This window comes from Spizellomyces punctatus (assembly GCF_000182565.1).
Source record: "Spizellomyces punctatus DAOM BR117 chromosome Unknown supercont1.1, whole genome shotgun sequence".
NCBI lineage: Eukaryota > Fungi > Chytridiomycota > Chytridiomycetes > Spizellomycetales > Spizellomycetaceae > Spizellomyces > Spizellomyces punctatus.
In genome coordinates, this window is record NW_015971537.1 from 1,182,258 (window position 1) to 1,199,403 (window position 17,146).

Below are 17,146 nucleotides of genomic sequence, written 5' to 3' on the forward strand. Positions count from 1 at the left end.
TGGCCCCGCTGCTTACCTACTGATACCAAGATGGGTGGTGGCTTGGACGTGTCCTTGGTTGGAATGCATCGGCCATATTCTGCGTGATTGTGAAGGTCGTCTCGCCCATTGGTGTCAGGACGCCGGCTGGGACATGGAGAAATATCAAGTAGGTGCAATATCGCACCTTGCTCGCCCATTGAACTGACATTAGGCATGTCTGTTTTGCTCGAAAGAAAATAGAAAAATTGGGAGAGGGTGAGAGTGACTATTTTGCCTGTTATTGCATGCAATCGGTTGCAAACCTGTCTATACAGGGACGTATGGTATTGTCTACAAAGCCCAGAATAAAGATACGGGGGATATAGTAGCTTTGAAGAGGGTACGTCAAGGAATATGATTAGTTCAAGTGGAAACTGAGAGCTTTCTGACTTTGTATATCCACTAGTAGATCCGTCTCGATAATGAAGAAGAGGTAGGTGGAAATGATCTCTGATCGTTTCGTTCCCGAATCTGGGGCGGCTCTGATTCTCCCCTCCGTATTTATTGGGAATTAGGGTGTGCCATGTACTGGTACTATTCAGTGTTTTTGATGTATGGCGCTCGGCTTCCCCTTACTCCCGCCTTTCAGCGATAAGAGAAATATCATTATTGAAAGAACTTAAACATTCGAATATCGTCCGGTAAGTGACAAGTTGAATTTTTTGCACCAGCTACGCACAGAAATAACTTGCTAGCAGCCTATATGATGTAATACATACGGAAAAGAAGCTGACCCTGGTGTTTGAATATCTCGATTCCGACTTGAAGAAGTTTTTGGACGCTTACGGTGGTGATATCGATGTGCCAACATTGAAAGTAAGTTAAGTTTTCTACACGTTTGCGCCTTCGGAACTTTATCTCATATCGAGGTTGCAGCATCTGCTGTACCAGCTGTTGAAGGGAATCGCATTCTGTCACGAGCATCGGGTATTGCATAGGGATCTCAAGCCACAGTGGGTTGACGTGGTGACTACTCTCGTGCGCGAATTGCTAAGATTGGATTCACATAGAAACCTTCTGATCAATAAAAAATTGGAACTGAAGTTGGCTGACTTTGGCCTAGCCAGAGCTTTCGGAATTCCAGGTATATATAGAATGCGCTACTTTTGGTAGATGAGCAGTCCTCACATTTTAGGCATCCTTGCTAGTTCGAAGTTACTCGCATGAGGTGTGTGTCAGAGAAGGCAGTGCAGGAGGGGGTTCTCGATTAACTGAGGCGGGCGAATCCCTTGCAGGTGGTAACACTCTGGTACAGAGCTCCGGACGTCCTCATGGGTTCTCGTCAATATTCAACGTCAATAGATTTATGGTCGGCCGGATGCATCATGGCCGGTAAGATCGTTAGTTCACCCCCCTACTCACTTTACATCCTAATGGACGCTCTTACGTTGCTTTCACATAGAAATGGCTTCAGGTGGGTGCGAAGTGGGAATTTGGACAAGTCTTTTGCGAGATGTCTGGTTGATTCTGCGGCATGGTCAGGCCGCCCACTATTTCCAGGGAGCTCGATCAAGGATCAATTACTGCGTATTTTTAAACTCCTGGGAACCCCTGATGAAAAAGTACTGGTCATGATAGTGACATGTTGAGGTGAGGTGATATAGCTAACTTATCATTTACTTAGAGCTGGCCGAAAGTGAAGGAATTGCCGGATTACAAGGTGTCGAGAAGGACTGTGACTTCATACTCTTGTGCGTGCATCTAAACCTACATAACTTCTTAGCCGGACTTCCCCATCTACCCCCGAGCATCTCTAGAATCTATATCAAGTAAACTAGATGCTCACGGTCTAGATCTCCTTTCAAAATTGATTGAATATCAACCAGAAAAGCGCATCAGTGCGGAGAGAGCTTTGCAGCGTAAGTTCATGTCTCCAAAAGTCGATTGCTTGGTAAATCTGTTAATGAGCCCACAACTAGATCCATACTTCAATGGGATAGCAGCAAAGGATGGAGAATAGCGTAGCAAAGAGAAGATTCATGTACATATCGACATAATTTCAAATGTGGCTGGCAATCGTGTTCTCAAAACGTACTCGCCATTCAGCCGATCGTTTTCGTCCCATCGAAGCCACGCCATCTCGAGAGTCGGTGCTGTCCGGAAGGCCATGTGCCGATTGACTTATTTAGCTCCCATTCCTGTGACACCGTTGTCACTAAGGTCCAGGAAACTCACCTAGCCCAGTGGCGACGTGTCTCTTGCCAATCCGGTCACGGGCAAACTCGAGGGGAATCTGGATAAACCATCGTTCGTCACACAATGCATAGATGTCCGACCACGGCGGCGTCGCCGTATGAAGATATAACCCTTCCAAAAGAATGATACGATGCCTGAGGCATCTCAGTGAGAGATTAAAATCTTCAAAATTAATGCGCTGCATACTAACTGAGGACCAATATCAACGTCGTTCTCCACTGGATCTCCAATCGCTGATGCATTGCAACCAGTCATAAGAAAAGAAAATAATGCCGTAAAATGTCGGGCAATCACCATGGTCAAAGGACGGAGCCATTACAATGTCATGTGGGCGCTCTCGTAAGGTCCGGACCAGCAACAAGAGTTTGTTGGGGTTGAAAGTGAAGTGTGCTCCCCTGCGAGCGTGTGCCATCGAGGGGTTCTGTGCCAATTAGGAGCTAAAGACTCTGGTATTCTGCTCATAATTTCAATGGCGCTACGAACCTCCATCTTGTCTAGCTCAGATTTGTACAGGTGGAAACCATCCATCGGCAACACCCGACCAACATCGGCCTTCATTCGCAAGTTCACGCGTTGAATAACTTGCTGCGAAAGTGTTGACTTACCCGAGCCAGGAATACCTTTTTCACATTATGAGAAATGGTTAATTGGACAAGGTCGCAGATACGGGCGGTACCAGCGATTGCAATAATTATACGGGCATCTCTCGGGAGACTGGCAGTCCATATTAGAACGATCCCCAATTGGGACGTGGGCATTGGATAATGGTAAATGTCTTCTGGTTTACCTTTTCAACTTCTCTACCAAACGGTTGGCCATAGAATCATATGTGGACTCCATTAGCGTATCCAGTGCGTGGGAAAGTAGGTATGTCATCTGTGCCAGGTACGTACTGTACTGTACCTTGCGACCTATTGAAATAACCACATTTATTGTGACATTGTCATCATGAAGATAAACAATAATCCACTTGTACTGTAGCCACGAATGAATTGATATTGCACTTGCCGCCATCTGATGATTGGAACATTCTGCAGTTACTCTCATTGTATCCCCACTTTATCCCACTTGTACCCTTGATATTTCCTATTGCCAATAGACGATGAAATGAAGATGCATTAACCATAATTCCGCTTGTAGATTTGTATGCACTAATTCAATCGAAATGCACTGGATAGTCTGTGTGGTTGCAATGTGGGTTGCAGTGTGGTATCGAAATACAACTTGTGGCGAATGGAATGGGGTACAACACAAGTCGTCCGTGGGAGACATGCGCGGCGACTTGCGAGTTGGCTTTTTGGTCTGCCTCCATGACCCCCCGCCCTTCTCGTCATATCCTGCGTTCAGTGGTTTCCATAAATGCGAACCATGTCTTACATACAGGTGGATGAAGACTCTGACTTTCCACTAGAGAACATTCCGTTTGGAATCATATCCACAAAGGACAATGTACGACATGTATTATGGGCATGATGGCCTTTTTGTACTTAACATTTCCATGTAAACACCAGGACTCTCCTCGGCCAGCCACTGCTATTGGTCCATATGCGGTGGACCTGCGGGCACTTGCAAATGCGGGGGTATTTGATGACTGTAAATATCTGTGCAACAGGGTGGCCAAAAGGGTCTTTGGCCAGCCCACTCTGAATGCGTTCATGGAGCTTGGCCGAAACTCTTGGGTGGAAGCGCGCCAAACCCTACAGAGCTTATTGAGCAACAATGGCTTGCCGTACCTTCGAGAGTCCTCGACCTTGCGCGACCAAGCGCTGATCCCTCTCAGCAACGTCCAGTATCATCTTCCAGCCACTATCGGAGACTATACAGATTTTTACGCTTCGAAGGAGCATGCCATGAATGTGGGCTCAATGTTTCGGGGGAAGGATAACGCTCTCATGCCGAATTGGTACGCGTCGCCGATTCAAAGAGGACTGGCCGTCGCATTTTGACCCGTTGCACATGATAGGGTCCACTTGCCCGTTGGCTATCACGGTCGTTCTTCATCGGTGTTGATCACTGGAACACCAATCAAGCGTCCGTCCGGGTTGGTGCAGAATGCACTTACTAAGGTTCCAGAGTTCTCTGTCTCGAAAAAGCTGGACTTCGAACTGGAAGTGGTAATGATATCTCAACTGTTGGGAAACGAGCTACGAACATGAGCCTATTGATTGAACTTGCTTGATTAGGCATGTTTTGTGGGCGTCGGGAATTCATTAGGAAATCCTATTGATATAACGGCGTCTGAGGATCATATTTTTGGACTTGTGCTAATGAACGATTGGAGTGGTAGGGCGTGGATCTTCAGGCAATGCTTATCGTACTATTTGAGACGACTTATCCGCCTTTTCCTTGCACCCTGAAGCACGCGATATTCAGCAATACGAGTACGTACCATTAGGACCGTTTCTGGGCAAGGTGAAGGTTTCTCCGTTGATCTGGTGCTGTGGATCGAAATCTCATGCCTTGTACAGAACTTTGGGACAACCATATCGCCTTGGATAGTGACGCTGGATGCACTTGAACCATTTCGCACTCAGCAACCGGAACAGGTAAATTGGATGCATTCCCTCATTCTGATAGATTTTTCCATGTTGACGGTAACTTTGACTTGGATCGTGACCAGAATCCAACTCCTGCTGCATATTTGCGTGGGGGTCCGAGTGATGCATATGATATAAATCTCGAAGTCCTTCTGAAACGTATGCGCAATAACTATGCGATTTTTGGATAAGATACTGAACTCAGCGTTTAGCGGCCGATATTCCCGACGCACGGATACTTTCCCGCTCAAACTTGAAATACATGTACTGGTCATTCAAGCAGATGCTTGCGCATCACACTGTAAATGGCTGTAACATGCGACCTGGCGACCTTTGTGGGAGCGGGACAATCAGTGGTCCGGTAAGTACATCTTGGCAGTCTGCAGGCTCCTCATCTCTAGGCTAAATACCTATTTGTTTCAGACATCGGACTCACTGGGTTCTCTACTGGAGATCACAAAAAACGGCGCCATCCCTCTTGAGGATATTGAAGGGATCGAGGGTCGGACGTTCATTGAAGACGGAGATGAGATTATTCTGCGCGGGTATTGTATAAGTGAGCATAGTGGGAAACGTGTTAAAATAGGATTCGGCGAGGCAAGTGGAGTTGTGCTACCAGCATCGAGCCTGTCCAATGCTGCTGTGAAACAAACATAATGGATTTCAATGCAAGAACATATGAAAGCCCAAAACTACATAAGAATGTTGTAACAAAGGATGGCTTCAACGCCACCCTCTAGCTCGTATCCATTGGCTGTACTCTGCCCACGTCACGTCTCCGTTCTCCCTTCCATTCTTGTATCCTCATTTTTAGCTCATCGTCTTGTAGCAGATGGAGTAAATAATAATATGTCAGATCACTGCGGCGTACCGCATCTGCATGGCACTTACTGGGTATGACCTGCTCGATGCTCAACGGCTGTCGATTGAACTGTGGTCGAGTTGATCAGGACCACCGAGGACGACCAGTATAACTCGCTTCAAACTTACGGGATCATGTGCATCGGAGAGCAGATGTGACTTGATGGTGGACCTGTCAATTGATATTCCACTTCCAGGGAGAATCACAGGATCTTCCATAAGTGTATACAACAAGGGGTCTGTACGACAAAATGCGGGCAGGTGAGTAAGCATCTTCAGGTACGCGGTAAGTGTGCTTAAGGATTACCGAGAAATTCTTCCGGGACGTCACCCAATTCCTCTTCTTCCGCCTGAGAGCTTTGAATCGTTGCTTCCACACGGTCAATGAACTGTTGCAACTTGCTAAGTTCGCTCTTCGTCCGAAATTGCACAACATTTCGTATTGAGCCGATCATTCATTGCACTCCGTCCTTACAACAAAAAACTCACCTCGTTCTTGAGCATATTTTTTAGTAGAATTCCCGCCGCCCGAGAGAACAGATCCTTACGATATGAACGTTCATCCTTAGCTACCGCGCTGATAAATTCCTGTCGATGAGCAAGATGAAGATAGATATCCACGAGTTCTCTTAGCAGCCGCTTGGGCTCGAAGCGATATTTCTCCGGGTTTTTGACCTGATGCAACAGCATTTTCAGCGCCACATAGTAGAAAACAATCATACAGCAATGCTTCACCTTGAGTTCTGTGCATCGAGGCCCCACTAACGCGGCTAGATTGAAATCCAACATGGCCGCTAGCCTCTCAACGATCTCTGGTTCCATGAAGGGCTGGACAATCTCAGAATTGGCCGTCATATACTGCAGCATGTGCACCGTCTCATTCCCCAATGACATGTATGAATGAGCTTGCCCTTCCAACTGACGCAAAAAGCCAGATCGCTCTTCCCGTCGTTGCAGGTCTTCTCTAGATGCAGCGGGCTGCATTCCCGTGGTTCTTTAGACGGTGTCCAGTGCTCATATGTGGTGCCACTAGTACATACCGACAGCGGATCAGCCAATTCTATCTGTAGCTGTTGAATCTGCTTTAGCTTAGAGAGCGATTCATCTAAGAGATAGGTCGTGTCATTCATCAACAACGCGACAAATCGCACGAAAAATTCTGTATTCCTGATGTTCAATTCGATTAGGGCGGATATCCGTGGCAGCAGGATCAACATAGTAAAACTGCAGACTTACCGGCTTTGAGACACCATTTTACTACGATGCCCAGCGTCGGCCCATACAGACTTCAAGATCTGGGATATGTTGTACCGGATATTGAATTTGTCATAAAACTGACTAGATACTCCAGTATGCTCGACGTCTAAGATTTTAAGGGAAGCTGAGAAACCTAAAGCGGGCAATAACCATTATGATTGATTGTCACCCACCTACATAAAACCTCATTAAATTGGGTACCAGCAGCTCTTTCGCCAAGGGGTGAGTTGAAAATACGTCATCCAACTTGCCCCCAGTTTGACCAGACTCTGTACGCCAAAGAGGCCATGTGAAGGTGAAAAGGATCTACGAGAGATGCAAAAATTAGCGGTGCACCATCCAAAAATGCTCACAGCAACTTCAAAGTCACCTCTACGAATTTGCTTTTCAAGTGAGGATTTTTGATAAGCTGCGGGTTCGCAAGGAAGATCATTGTGAATGTGAGAAACTCGTCCCTTGGATTGCGCTCAAAAATAGGTGCGTCATATCTACGTCGTACGTAAGTTCCTGTCCTAAAAGCGATAAGCTGTCACGCTCTTACCGGACAATAAAAAGATAAAATTCGCATATGTCTTCAATGATCCATTCTGGAAGCGTGCCAAAGCTCAGCGGAGCATCGCCGGACAGCCCAAGCAGAGGTAATCTACCATAACAAACATTTGAGGTCTCGACACGCTGTTCAATAAGTCAATATTTGCCTACCCCATGAGATCTCCTCTAGCTACCCGACCCCAGTCGACAGAGTCACCAGCTTTGGTTGTTAACGGATAGTGCACTTGAGGGCTCCCAATGACCGTGGAGCGGAGGAGCCACATCATTACGAGGTCATAAAAGCGCAACGAGTGCTCAATAGCCACACGATTCCTCAGGGCCGTGTCCATCGCAAGCTTGTACCCGATGAGTTTATCCAATTGTTTCTATGGGATGACTGGTATCAACCTATCTGAAAGGCTGCCGAGTGATTCAACGATTGCATAGTACCTGGAATCGCTTCAACATCTCTTCATTCAACATTCGCGCTGGTCCTGGCCACGCCCCGCTGTCTCGCTCCGCTTTCATTTTTTCTACATGTTTCGCTAGCTCTTGCGTCTGTTTGATCAGCGTTGTATATTGTCGGATTATACTCATCAATCCGTAGTGATGCAGTCCCAGAGTTAAGTAGAAGATGTCCGACACGAAATTCGTCGGCTCAGGGTTGGGGTGAGTCTCATGCCACTGCTTAACGTATCGTTCACAGGTTTCTTTATCGGCATTTATCCGTGTATCTTCCGTTACATCCAAACGTTTTGAATGATTAAAATAATCAGGGTCTATGAGATGCAGCTTCGAGTATTTGGCATCAATAATTGGATCAGAAAGCTTCAATGCAACTTGCAACAGGTTGTACATGAAGCCATCCGTAGAAACATCGCGCATATTAACCTGATAATTTCCGGTAAAAACATAGTTGGCAATACTTGACTTATGAGACGCACCTGCATGCGGCCCCGTCGCTTATTGACCGCAATCGCACTGGAGAGATATTGCAGCACCCTCTCTCTTGAATCCGGCCCAGCTTTGATAATGTTCATGGTAATGTTGTACAGATTGGACTGTGAGGAGTGGATCAGAATTTGCAAAGAATGTCTTTAAAAATATCTCGCTCATCCACTCACTTGTGCAAGAGCAGTGATGTTTCGCAACGATTCCATAGAAGATCTGACGTCCCCTGGATTTCGTGACCCAATATAAAATCCGTCCAAACTAGCACCACCCTCCGCAAAAGCGTTTGAACTACCGAAATAGTGATCCGCCAGTGCGGGGTCCGCGTCAGGAAAGCTGCTAATTTTACTTAAGAAGGGCCCCAGAATTGTCAGTATTTCAATGGTCTTTGCTGTCGTCTCAGGGTTCCAATTCTTTAGCATGGGCACCTGGGTATGAACCACGGTCAAATATGCACATGATCCCAATATGTACGGTGACGTGCATCACTCACCACAGCGGCGATTGGCTTGAATGAGACTAGCATCCCCAGAGCCTGCAAGCGGAAATTAATATTTAATTGTACCAGCAATCAATCACTTAAACGCTTACACGCAACGGCGCTTGGTAATCCTTGATCAGGCTCTGTTCCCGCATATTCGCCGCTAAACTCGTAACCACGTAGCCCATCATCTGCCATAACTTATGATTAAAAAATGACTCGCATCCCTGCGAACTAATTCTCATTAACCTCATCTAGACCTTCTCCGCTGAAATGATTGACAAAATCCTCCAAAAAGGCTCGGGGAAGAGCGCTTTCTACTTCGTCTGCGGTCAGGAGTAACTTCTTCGCGATATAAGAAGGTCCAAGCTCTGCAGTGCTGTTCTCTAGTTTAGCACAACCCACGTGTGCGGAACACACGTCATCCCCTCAACGTATCGGTACCTGGGTGGTTGAGGGAAACTTCCTGCCATCTCCGGATTGATGACCAGACCACTGTAACTAACAACCAGTCTCTGAGCGGTATCCAAAAATTCCAGGCGGCGTCGCGCAACCTCTCCTACAGATGGATTGGAACTGCCTTTCTCGACAACTGAGCTGATGTGACTTCTGACGCGCTGTATTCGCTTCCATGTTTCGACGAGGTAATCGAACAAAGGAGGTGAGCTCGCTGAAGCATTTTGCTCAAGAGAAAGGCGTGCATACAACACACGCTCTAGCTGCGCTGTTGTAAATTTCAACGGAATGCTTTCGGCATTGAATTCCTCCACCAGGTCGGGGAGGGCGGTAAGGACCTTTCTTTCGTCCGGCTGCTGCGCGCTTCAGCACGTATCCATATATAGATAGATCGTTTGCATATGACACTCACATTAAGAGTGCATTCAAAAATCTGTTCAAAAGCCTCATTCTGCCAATCATCATCAGCTTGCTGCAGGAAACTTTCCACGATACGCAAACGTGACGCTGCAGGAGATGTAGGAGACTTCTTTGGTGGCGTTGTAACCTTCATGGTCGTTAACCTGCAATAAGTACATACGTTTCGCATCGAAGCGTCTGAGATGATCCCACCGCGTTCACCTCTGGACCTCTGTCCAGCTTTATCGGCACATGTTCGGACTGCTGAGGCAGGAAACCTCGTTCTTCTTGAGAAGCGTTTGTATCCGTGCTACTACTAGCCGTTGGCGATGATGCGGACGCTGCAAGTTTTGCCAAACGTTTTTGGCGTATCTATATGTCGGAACAAGGTTATTTGAGTGTAACGGAGATACCAGCGCGTCTAACTTGCCTTTTCGCTGTCGTCCATTCAAGCCAATTTACTCTACTGAGCACCTCAAACGAAGCCCTTTATAGTACTTGCTAGGAATATCCAGGTTCCTGCAGGTGCTGACGTAGATCTAAGCTACATTTCGAGAATGCAGAAATAGCGGATATAGATTAGAATATGGATATTCAGTACAGGAAGCGTCCAGTTCTCGTTTCCAGGCTGAAATCGCAGGTCTAGACGAACTAAGGTATAACAGCCAGTACCTTTAGACGTCAAATTTGGTGGCAAGGATGAGTAAACCGGGAACGAACGAGAGCTGGTGCAGTTCATGATCTTGCCTCGCCTGAGTCATCATTGAGCACGTGATCGAGCGCGTCTCGAAACTAGCTTGCACCTCAAAGCTAGCTAGCACCCTCAAACATCTTCAGGTCGCCCAACGACCAGTCACGACCCATCGTCGAAGGATAGCATGGAGCTCCCAACAGATGCTGCCGAGCTCGAGAAGCTGAGGGCTGAGAAGCCATATATGGTGAAGTATTCCTTCCCAGTATGGTCGCGCGAATTCGCAGTTAAATTTTGTTTTCCCGACAGATGGCCAAGCTGCAGGAACAACTGAACATAGAGTTGAAGTTGAAAACGGGTAGAAAATGAGTCTGGAAAAGGAATAATTGGATGTTTATACATAACATTTGTCATACTATCAATAGGTGCAGAAACAATGTTGCAAGTATCTGAAAGCGGGCAGAAAGGGGCGACGATAAGTCGGGAACAAGTGGAGTTGCAACTGGCGGCAACAAAGAAGAAAATTGCAGCGTTGCAGCAGCAGCTTGATATGTACAAAAGTATTCAAGACGCACCTGGTGGGTTTGGACCAACCTGAAGCCACTAGGCTGTTGAACTTCTGCTGACTTGATTCCAGTAGTTCAGACCCGGTATTCAACGCAACGGTTTGCGGATGACCCAGATAGCTTTCTGTTACGTCAGGTACGAAGTCACTCGAATGATCAAAGACAGCGTGTGACAGATAGCACGCATAGTCTGGATCGACGATCAGATGGAAACGTATTGCGAGGTGCGGAAAATACACGGCGGGGGAGCAACTTTAGACCGAATGTTTATTGTTCTGTTAGGGGTTAATACGCAAATGGTCAGTGACCTTTTGACCCGCATCAGCAACCAAACCGAGCATCCAGCAGTGAGAATGGAGGCCATGAACAACCTCCTCAAAATCAGCAGAAGTGTGGACGATCTCTGTGCGTACGCTTCGGCGGATAATATCGTCAAAAGGTTTAATTGACATTCATGCATTATGTGGGATAATTGATATTAAAATTTCCATCCAGCTTGCGAACCTGCTTGGTGCATCAGTCAAAGGACATGCGTGCCAGTGCATTTCGAGTTTTAAGGCACATAGCAACTGATATTATTATGCTTGGAGCGATCGTTGACGCTCACATAGACGTATTTGTAATGAGGTATGGGCCCCATTGCAAGCGACAAGCAGCGAGCACCCATTGAGAGCCAGCTTATCCTTCTCTAGAGCTCTTACACGCGATCAGCGATACGACGTAGAGCGGGAACAGTCTCTCAAACTGATTCGTGCATTTTTGGACGTACCTGGTGGCTCGGAGCTTATCCCTCAGAGTCTCATCCGCATGTTAGTGGCTGTTTCTGAGCAACCAGATGACAAGTTCCGAACTATATGCGTGGAAACTTTGTGTGAACTGGGTAAGAAGCATTGTAAGATTATTTGTCCTTTTGCTGTTGACTGAACTTTGAATGCAGCGATACGGAATATGGGCTTATTGGCGTTATCGGGAGGAACCAAAGTAATATTTAACGCCTTGCTAGAAGGTCCGCGCGAGCTGACAGGATCGCTCGTGCGAACAGTCCTTTATATGTTGGACTCAGAAGAAACGCGCTGCTATATGAGGCCGTCTGTTGAGCTTGAGGTTGATAGTACTTTTTCGTCAATTTGAAGGATTTGCGCTTTCCGGACTGCATACTCACGGTCTCCTCTTCAGATGATAATATCACAATTCACGGATGCGTACAGTCGCGGTCCGGCGAACGAGGAGAAACTAGCAGCTTGCGCTAGGGCTGTGACTTTACTATTCAAATCGTGGACAGGTTGGTCCTAATATGCAGCATTGGATAGTCAAAGCCTGACATACACTTGGCAGGCATCATATATTTATGTCTCGATGACAAGCGCGCTATCAGATCTATAGTGGAGTCTCTACGTTTACCTTACGATGAAAATAGGGTCAGCAACCATTTCACTTTCAGCATCTACAATATGGTTTTCTCACGCGGCGTGCTCTTCGCAGAAAATCCTTCTGGAAATGCTTTTTGATATATTTCAAATAGATGTGCCCAAATGGTACCCTGATTTTGTCTCTGCAAGGAGTCGATTTGGTAAGATTGTCGCAACTTGCGCCATCAGGTTAGGACGTCAACAGAGCGCTCATTTAGCTTGCCTCTCTTTGTAGGACACTTCTACCCAATGCATGAGGACTTGCTTCCAGAGAATCTTATCTCTGTGCCGTTGTATGTCGACCGAAAGAACCTGGTGGACCACTATCTTAGCTTCGTCCTGATGATTCTTATTGATGCTGGCTTGTTGGAGGTGATGGATGCCGTGGGTGGGCTCCTTGTCCTGAGATCAACTAAGGGATCCCTTCTTATTGTAGGCGTTGGTCGAACTGCTCCAGCACGATAATAAATACATCACCACAAGGGTGACCATTCTCGTTGGCGAAATTCTTGAACTATGCCATCGACTGCTGCCGACAGCGTATGGTACCAGAATTCAGGTATTTCAGCACCTTGTAACTATCGTTTGATGTGACCCCTCATTGTGAGCGCAGTCGCTTCCCGCTCTTTTCCGTATTGCCTCAGACTTCGATGATGAAGTGAAGCGACATCAAGGCACTTTAGCTTTGACGTACATCGATGGGCTTCACAAAAGCAAAGAGAAGTTGTTTCCGCATGCCCTAGATGACTCTTTCCCGAAGTATGTTGGTCGGAACGTCCTCTTGTTAATATCGAATGTCAGTTGCTCATTTTCGCTGCAGTAGGCGGTGGCTCAATCGTCGTAGTAATTACTCTTTGCGGAGCGGACGATCACGGCAAGTGGAAAATGTGAAGATCCGCATGGGCATTCAGATTGATGACATACACTTCCGGAATATGTTGAGCGAGCTTGAGGTAGAAGGGCAGGCATTGATTGTCCATTTAGAGGTACATTTGTATTCACCATGCCTTGAAGAAAGTTTTGGGATCAAAGGACTACACCAAGTGGACCTGGGACGTTATTATGGAGTTAATTCAAGGCCCGTTCCTCAATCCCAAGCGCTTGGACGAAGCGATAAAAAATACCAAAGTGGTTAAGCGGCTCCTATCCTTCTATCGGCCGACAAATCATCAGTTTTCAGACATAAAAAAGAGCAAGGTGATGACGTCATATCTTTGTCGACATTTGCAACGAGTCTTGACCTTCGAAGTACAGGGAAGCGCCAAATATATCCGCATTGGGTGTGAGCTGATGAAAACCCTTTTGGCTACCCAAGAGGGTGTTCGGTATCTGGCAGAGAATCGGCTACTGCCGGAGATCGCGGAATGCCTAGGACAGCTAGATCCAGTATGTTTTTGCAGGTGTTTGGCTATGTGATACACATCTTTTATAGGTCGATAGATACACACCAGTCAACAGAGTGAGCCAATATTTTCCAAGGAAAGAATGGAAAAAACACTGACGGGAGACTATTTTACCTTGCTGGGAATATTCACGCAGTCCATTGAAGGAATACGGTAAGATGTCCTTCATTGCAATGCAATTCCATTGTTATTGACCCCGCAAAAAGACTATTGGAACGGTTCCGAATCTTCAGTTTGTACTATCGCTTAACAGAATTGCGCAGTCGAGATGATTTAGTGAAGGCCGTGGTGTTGAGCATGGATTATAGCCGGTACAATAAACCTAGTCGGATGCCATTCTCTAGCTGCCGGTTAATTATCTGATCTTACAGGGATAACCATGCGCGCGTTTTGCTTTCGAAAGTTATGACTTCAGGATACAAGGTTGGCACCCAGTCCAGGATTGTACGAGTTTTATGTTTTCAACTCTAAACATATTCCATGCAGCATGTACGACTCGCTTCCACATGTCATCTGCGGAACATTCTTCAGAAAGGCGTCGAGGATTTCTCAGACTGGGGCATACAGTTGCTAGTAACTCAGGTAAGCGCTTGTGGCAGGATTGATTCAGCGCACATGTTAAAGGCAAAGCGTGGATAGCTGTATGATCCATCGCTAGAGGTCTGCGAAAAAGCGGTTGCCGTTCTTGATTTGGCGTGCAATGACCGAAGAAATCTCGAGTCGGTTGTGAACATGAGGCCAAGCCTGGATCATTTGGGGGAGGCGGGGAATCCGCTGCTCTTAAGGTGAACCCCATTAAGGTCTACGTTACATAACTTACCCGCTGATCTCTAATACCCCTTAAGATTCCTATCTACATCAGTGGGATTCCACTATCTACAACAGCTGAATTATATCGAGCCTGAGATGGATTATTGGTTTGAGGTTAACGCTCACTGATAGATGTTGCATTGCGACCTATACTTATTGTGGTACGTATAATTTAGCACGGCAACAATCATTATGTGATCCGTTTGGAGTTGTCATTAGCTCGTGCTCTCTCCTCTACAATGAATCATTCGAACGGTGTCGAGGCAGGCCTCGACGCAGCTCGATCAGCCGAAGAGCTTGCCATAGACAATCAGTACGTCGTCGCTCATTTTGCCTTCATACGATAGCTTTCTCTGTCTGAATAATGTTGCTAGGGAGACAGACGGTAAAGCACCGCCCCACTTCTACGGGGAACTAGCACGAACATCGGAAGGCAGCGCTTTGCTTAGACGAAAAGGTCATTTCAAAACCTTCGCCGACCTTATCAGGCTAAAAAGCACGGGTCCTGTGGAGCCAGCGTCCATACTCCCGTTAAAAGGCGTTTTATGGGCAGTGGTATGTCCTACTGCTTTCAGAATCGCTTGCGAAGGAAGGTGGACCTAACTTTCATACAGGGTAATATTGGTGCTATGAAGACGGGCCTTTCCTTCCTGCTGGAGGAAGATATCATTAAACATATAGTCAACATCGCACGAACATCCCCGATCATTACATTGAAAGGGTATGTCTATGTGCTGTTTATATGCTTATTGTCGATACTCATGGCAGTTCAGGACTTGTTATTATATATTGGGATTGATAGCCAAAACAGCGCAGGGCGTGGAAATCTTGGAAGATTTGGGATGGGAGACTGTAATGCCAGCACATGGGCAACTAGAAGGGTTGTGTGTACCCAAAAACGAGGCATTGTTTTTAAGAGTAAGTAACTAAAAATGGGTGTAGCAGGATCACAATGCTGACCTATTGTTTTAGATGCCACATTGGAACTACAAGGGGTCTTGGGCGGACTACTCAACAAAGCCTAATTTCAGCCCACACGAGTTTGACCCAACAGAGAGAGAAATCTTGAAATGCATCGGTAACATGAGTAATCATATTTTGGCCAACGCTGCCTCCAAAACTCTTTCGAGGTGTCTGTCTTGTGCCCTTCTGCTCTTCTGCATTGTCATATAGACTAACATTCTCTCGGGGCGAAGGTTTCGTCACGAGTATTCTGATTATTTTGTCAAGGTGGATCTGTACATAGAGGTTCTTCGAATGCTCTCTGTGTACCACTTCCGTCTCACAGCGCGGCGGTTCATACATGAGCTATTTGAACGTGTCAGCTTTCTTGAGAGCGGGTTTGACAAACTGGACGCGGTGGGACGTCTGGAAATCGAACCACCAGAGGCTCGGGCGGAAGATCCAGCGTGGGACGACAGGATGGAATCACAGAGTGAGGATGCAGATATCGGGGAAACGAAGGGAGAGACTGCTACGGCAGGGTCTGCGTCAAATGGAGAAGGTGGGAAGCGAGAGAGGCTTGCTCTCAAACCGCAACATGTTACGAAAGGGTTTGTATGATAGGGATAAGGATGTTTAATTTTATAATTGTAAATTTGAATGAACAGTACGCAGGATGACCTGTTCTTGTGAGACTTGTTCATCTGTCGCGTACCAACGTATCTAACTGTACAATGTGTAGAGAACCGGTAATGTCAACGCTTTGAATGATGCTAATGATGCTTTGGTGTTACGCTAGAAGATGATAACAAATTGGTGAGAACGGCCAGATCTGATGCCATAGATATCATTTAAGAAGTTCCTTGTAACTTTCACGAGTCGCGGAGGCCGCTTCACGTCCAAATATACGGTCGTTGACGCTTATTAGGAACTTACAGTGTTGTCCGGCTCCATTGCACTATGTTGTGAGATAGCAACATGCGCGATGATCTTGTTGCCGGACTCACATATGGTTGTACAACCTTAAACGCCGATCTCACATTTTTCTTGGAAGTTTGCGAGTATATGTGCGATTGCCAGTATGAACGGTCCAAAGGACTCCATTCAGGCAGAGAAGAGTGATGGGGGTGGGGAATCAAATTGTCTCATAGGTCATCAGATGGACACATGGTGCAACGAACAACATCGTGAGCTTGTTCTCTGCTCTTTTTAGTTTCGTAACAGTTTTTACGATGATCGTACTACCATTGCGTTTAGCATAGAAGGGGATGTCCCATAGGGACATGGCAGTTCCTCTATTTCATCGTCCACTGGCTCTATGATGCTGAGTATCGCGCGCTGATTATCCGGTTCTTCATCGTTGGAGTCGTCCTCGGTATCGGAGGCAAAATCGTGCATTCCACGCCCCTCTTCCTCCCTTCCGCGGTACAAAGCCCGACTGCATGCTGCGACCACCCCCCCCCCCCCCCCCCCCCCAAACCTTCCCTCTAATGATGGTTGATGAAGAAGACGTGCGACCACTGCCAAACATGTCTGTAAAGAATAATTATGTTCGTCATGACCGTAGAGCAATCAACATGTGTGGAGATAGGCACCCAGTAAAGATGTCTCCCAGCTAAGGGTCTGCTCTCAAGG

General features: G+C 46.7%; 5 protein-coding genes across 8 annotated transcripts; 3 read left to right on the forward strand and 2 right to left on the reverse strand.

Moving 5' to 3' along the window:
- The first annotated feature begins 95 nt into the window (after positions 1-95).
- SPPG_00440 lies at positions 96-2,333 on the forward strand. Of its 2 annotated transcripts, XM_016748766.1 has the most exons (16): positions 96-148; positions 216-237; positions 297-361; positions 431-454; positions 537-552; positions 611-662; positions 720-837; positions 898-974; positions 1,032-1,105; positions 1,170-1,189; positions 1,257-1,353; positions 1,424-1,435; positions 1,504-1,583; positions 1,646-1,681; positions 1,745-1,880; positions 1,941-2,333. In XM_016748766.1, exons 1-16 carry the CDS (start codon positions 134-136, stop codon positions 1,979-1,981), a joined length of 885 nt encoding a protein of 294 aa, XP_016612773.1. In that variant the 5' UTR covers positions 96-133; the 3' UTR covers positions 1,982-2,333. The 2 variants fall into 2 exon arrangements, with proteins under 2 accessions (XP_016612773.1, XP_016612772.1); XM_016748765.1 differs by having other exon boundaries at positions 1,424-1,583.
- Positions 1,571-3,103, reverse strand: SPPG_08849 (uncharacterized protein). The gene is made up of 7 exons (XM_016756989.1): positions 3,005-3,103; positions 2,894-2,931; positions 2,701-2,837; positions 2,512-2,638; positions 2,408-2,450; positions 2,197-2,351; positions 1,571-2,114 (listed from the first exon to the last, which is right to left on the reverse strand). The coding sequence occupies exons 1-7, from the start codon at positions 3,091-3,093 to the stop codon at positions 1,999-2,001; spliced, it is 705 nt and encodes a 234-aa protein (XP_016612774.1). The 5' UTR covers positions 3,094-3,103; the 3' UTR covers positions 1,571-1,998.
- A 385-nt stretch (positions 3,104-3,488) lies between these two features.
- SPPG_00441 (fumarylacetoacetase) lies at positions 3,489-5,499 on the forward strand. The gene is made up of 9 exons (XM_016748767.1): positions 3,489-3,666; positions 3,729-4,120; positions 4,181-4,331; positions 4,401-4,500; positions 4,577-4,629; positions 4,686-4,763; positions 4,838-4,913; positions 4,967-5,115; positions 5,178-5,499. Exons 1-9 carry the CDS (start codon positions 3,577-3,579, stop codon positions 5,409-5,411), a joined length of 1,323 nt encoding a protein of 440 aa, XP_016612775.1. The 5' UTR covers positions 3,489-3,576; the 3' UTR covers positions 5,412-5,499.
- Positions 5,280-10,400, reverse strand: SPPG_00442. 2 transcript variants are annotated; one of them, XM_016748768.1, is made up of 23 exons: positions 10,363-10,400; positions 10,121-10,234; positions 9,904-10,062; positions 9,704-9,838; positions 9,280-9,644; positions 9,085-9,214; positions 8,946-9,026; positions 8,848-8,889; positions 8,528-8,782; positions 8,348-8,464; positions 7,854-8,294; positions 7,575-7,789; positions 7,414-7,515; positions 7,243-7,360; positions 7,046-7,178; positions 6,852-6,978; positions 6,656-6,782; positions 6,351-6,593; positions 6,105-6,290; positions 5,923-6,028; positions 5,745-5,854; positions 5,646-5,685; positions 5,280-5,576 (listed from the first exon to the last, which is right to left on the reverse strand). In XM_016748768.1, the coding sequence occupies exons 2-23, from the start codon at positions 10,136-10,138 to the stop codon at positions 5,491-5,493; spliced, it is 3,336 nt and encodes a 1,111-aa protein (XP_016612776.1). In that variant the 5' UTR covers positions 10,139-10,234; positions 10,363-10,400; the 3' UTR covers positions 5,280-5,490. The 2 variants fall into 2 exon arrangements, with proteins under 2 accessions (XP_016612776.1, XP_016612777.1); XM_016748769.1 differs by having other exon boundaries at positions 5,280-5,685.
- A 289-nt stretch (positions 10,401-10,689) lies between these two features.
- On the forward strand, positions 10,690-16,226 carry SPPG_00443 (the record flags this gene model as incomplete). 2 transcript variants are annotated; one of them, XM_016748771.1, is made up of 28 exons in its annotated part: positions 10,690-10,739; positions 10,807-10,959; positions 11,019-11,171; positions 11,230-11,386; positions 11,443-11,574; positions 11,640-11,827; positions 11,885-12,051; positions 12,124-12,229; positions 12,283-12,365; positions 12,430-12,517; positions 12,592-12,728; positions 12,793-12,915; positions 12,970-13,115; positions 13,177-13,309; positions 13,371-13,553; positions 13,611-13,742; positions 13,797-13,912; positions 13,966-14,070; positions 14,131-14,182; positions 14,246-14,341; positions 14,399-14,544; positions 14,605-14,683; positions 14,746-14,882; positions 14,944-15,124; positions 15,184-15,290; positions 15,343-15,487; positions 15,542-15,699; positions 15,766-16,226. In XM_016748771.1, coding segments are annotated over 28 exons (3,820 nt in total), but the record flags the coding sequence as incomplete, so codon positions are not given. The 2 variants fall into 2 exon arrangements, with proteins under 2 accessions (XP_016612779.1, XP_016612778.1); XM_016748770.1 differs by having other exon boundaries at positions 11,022-11,171.
- Positions 16,227-17,146: the final 920 nt, after the last annotated feature.

Bases quoted from the DNA above. Each gene is read 5' to 3' on its own strand.
- SPPG_00440 (XM_016748766.1), top strand. The intron at 362-430 runs GTACGTCAAGGA...ATCCACTAGTAG, and splicing joins ATATAGTAGCTTTGAAGAGG to ATCCGTCTCGATAATGAAGA. The intron at 838-897 runs GTAAGTTAAGTT...TCGAGGTTGCAG, and splicing joins TCGATGTGCCAACATTGAAA to CATCTGCTGTACCAGCTGTT.
- SPPG_08849 (XM_016756989.1), bottom strand. From the start codon at position 3,093: ATGACATACCTACTTTCCCACGCACTGGATACGCTAATGGAGTCCACA. The intron at 2,639-2,700 runs GTTCGTAGCGCC...TAATTGGCACAG, and splicing joins CTGAGCTAGACAAGATGGAG to AACCCCTCGATGGCACACGC. The intron at 2,451-2,511 runs GTGATTGCCCGA...GCAATGCATCAG, and splicing joins GGCTCCGTCCTTTGACCATG to CGATTGGAGATCCAGTGGAG.
- SPPG_00441 (XM_016748767.1), top strand. From the start codon at position 3,577: ATGCGAACCATGTCTTACATACAGGTGGATGAAGACTCTGACTTTCCA. The intron at 4,501-4,576 runs GTAGGGCGTGGA...TGCACCCTGAAG, and splicing joins GCTAATGAACGATTGGAGTG to CACGCGATATTCAGCAATAC. The intron at 5,116-5,177 runs GTAAGTACATCT...TATTTGTTTCAG, and splicing joins GCGGGACAATCAGTGGTCCG to ACATCGGACTCACTGGGTTC.
- SPPG_00442 (XM_016748769.1), bottom strand. The intron at 7,179-7,242 runs GTGACTTTGAAG...CATCTCTCGTAG, and splicing joins TGAAAAGCAAATTCGTAGAG to ATCCTTTTCACCTTCACATG. The intron at 6,291-6,350 runs GTGAAGCATTGC...CTGTTGCATCAG, and splicing joins CTCGATGCACAGAACTCAAG to GTCAAAAACCCGGAGAAATA.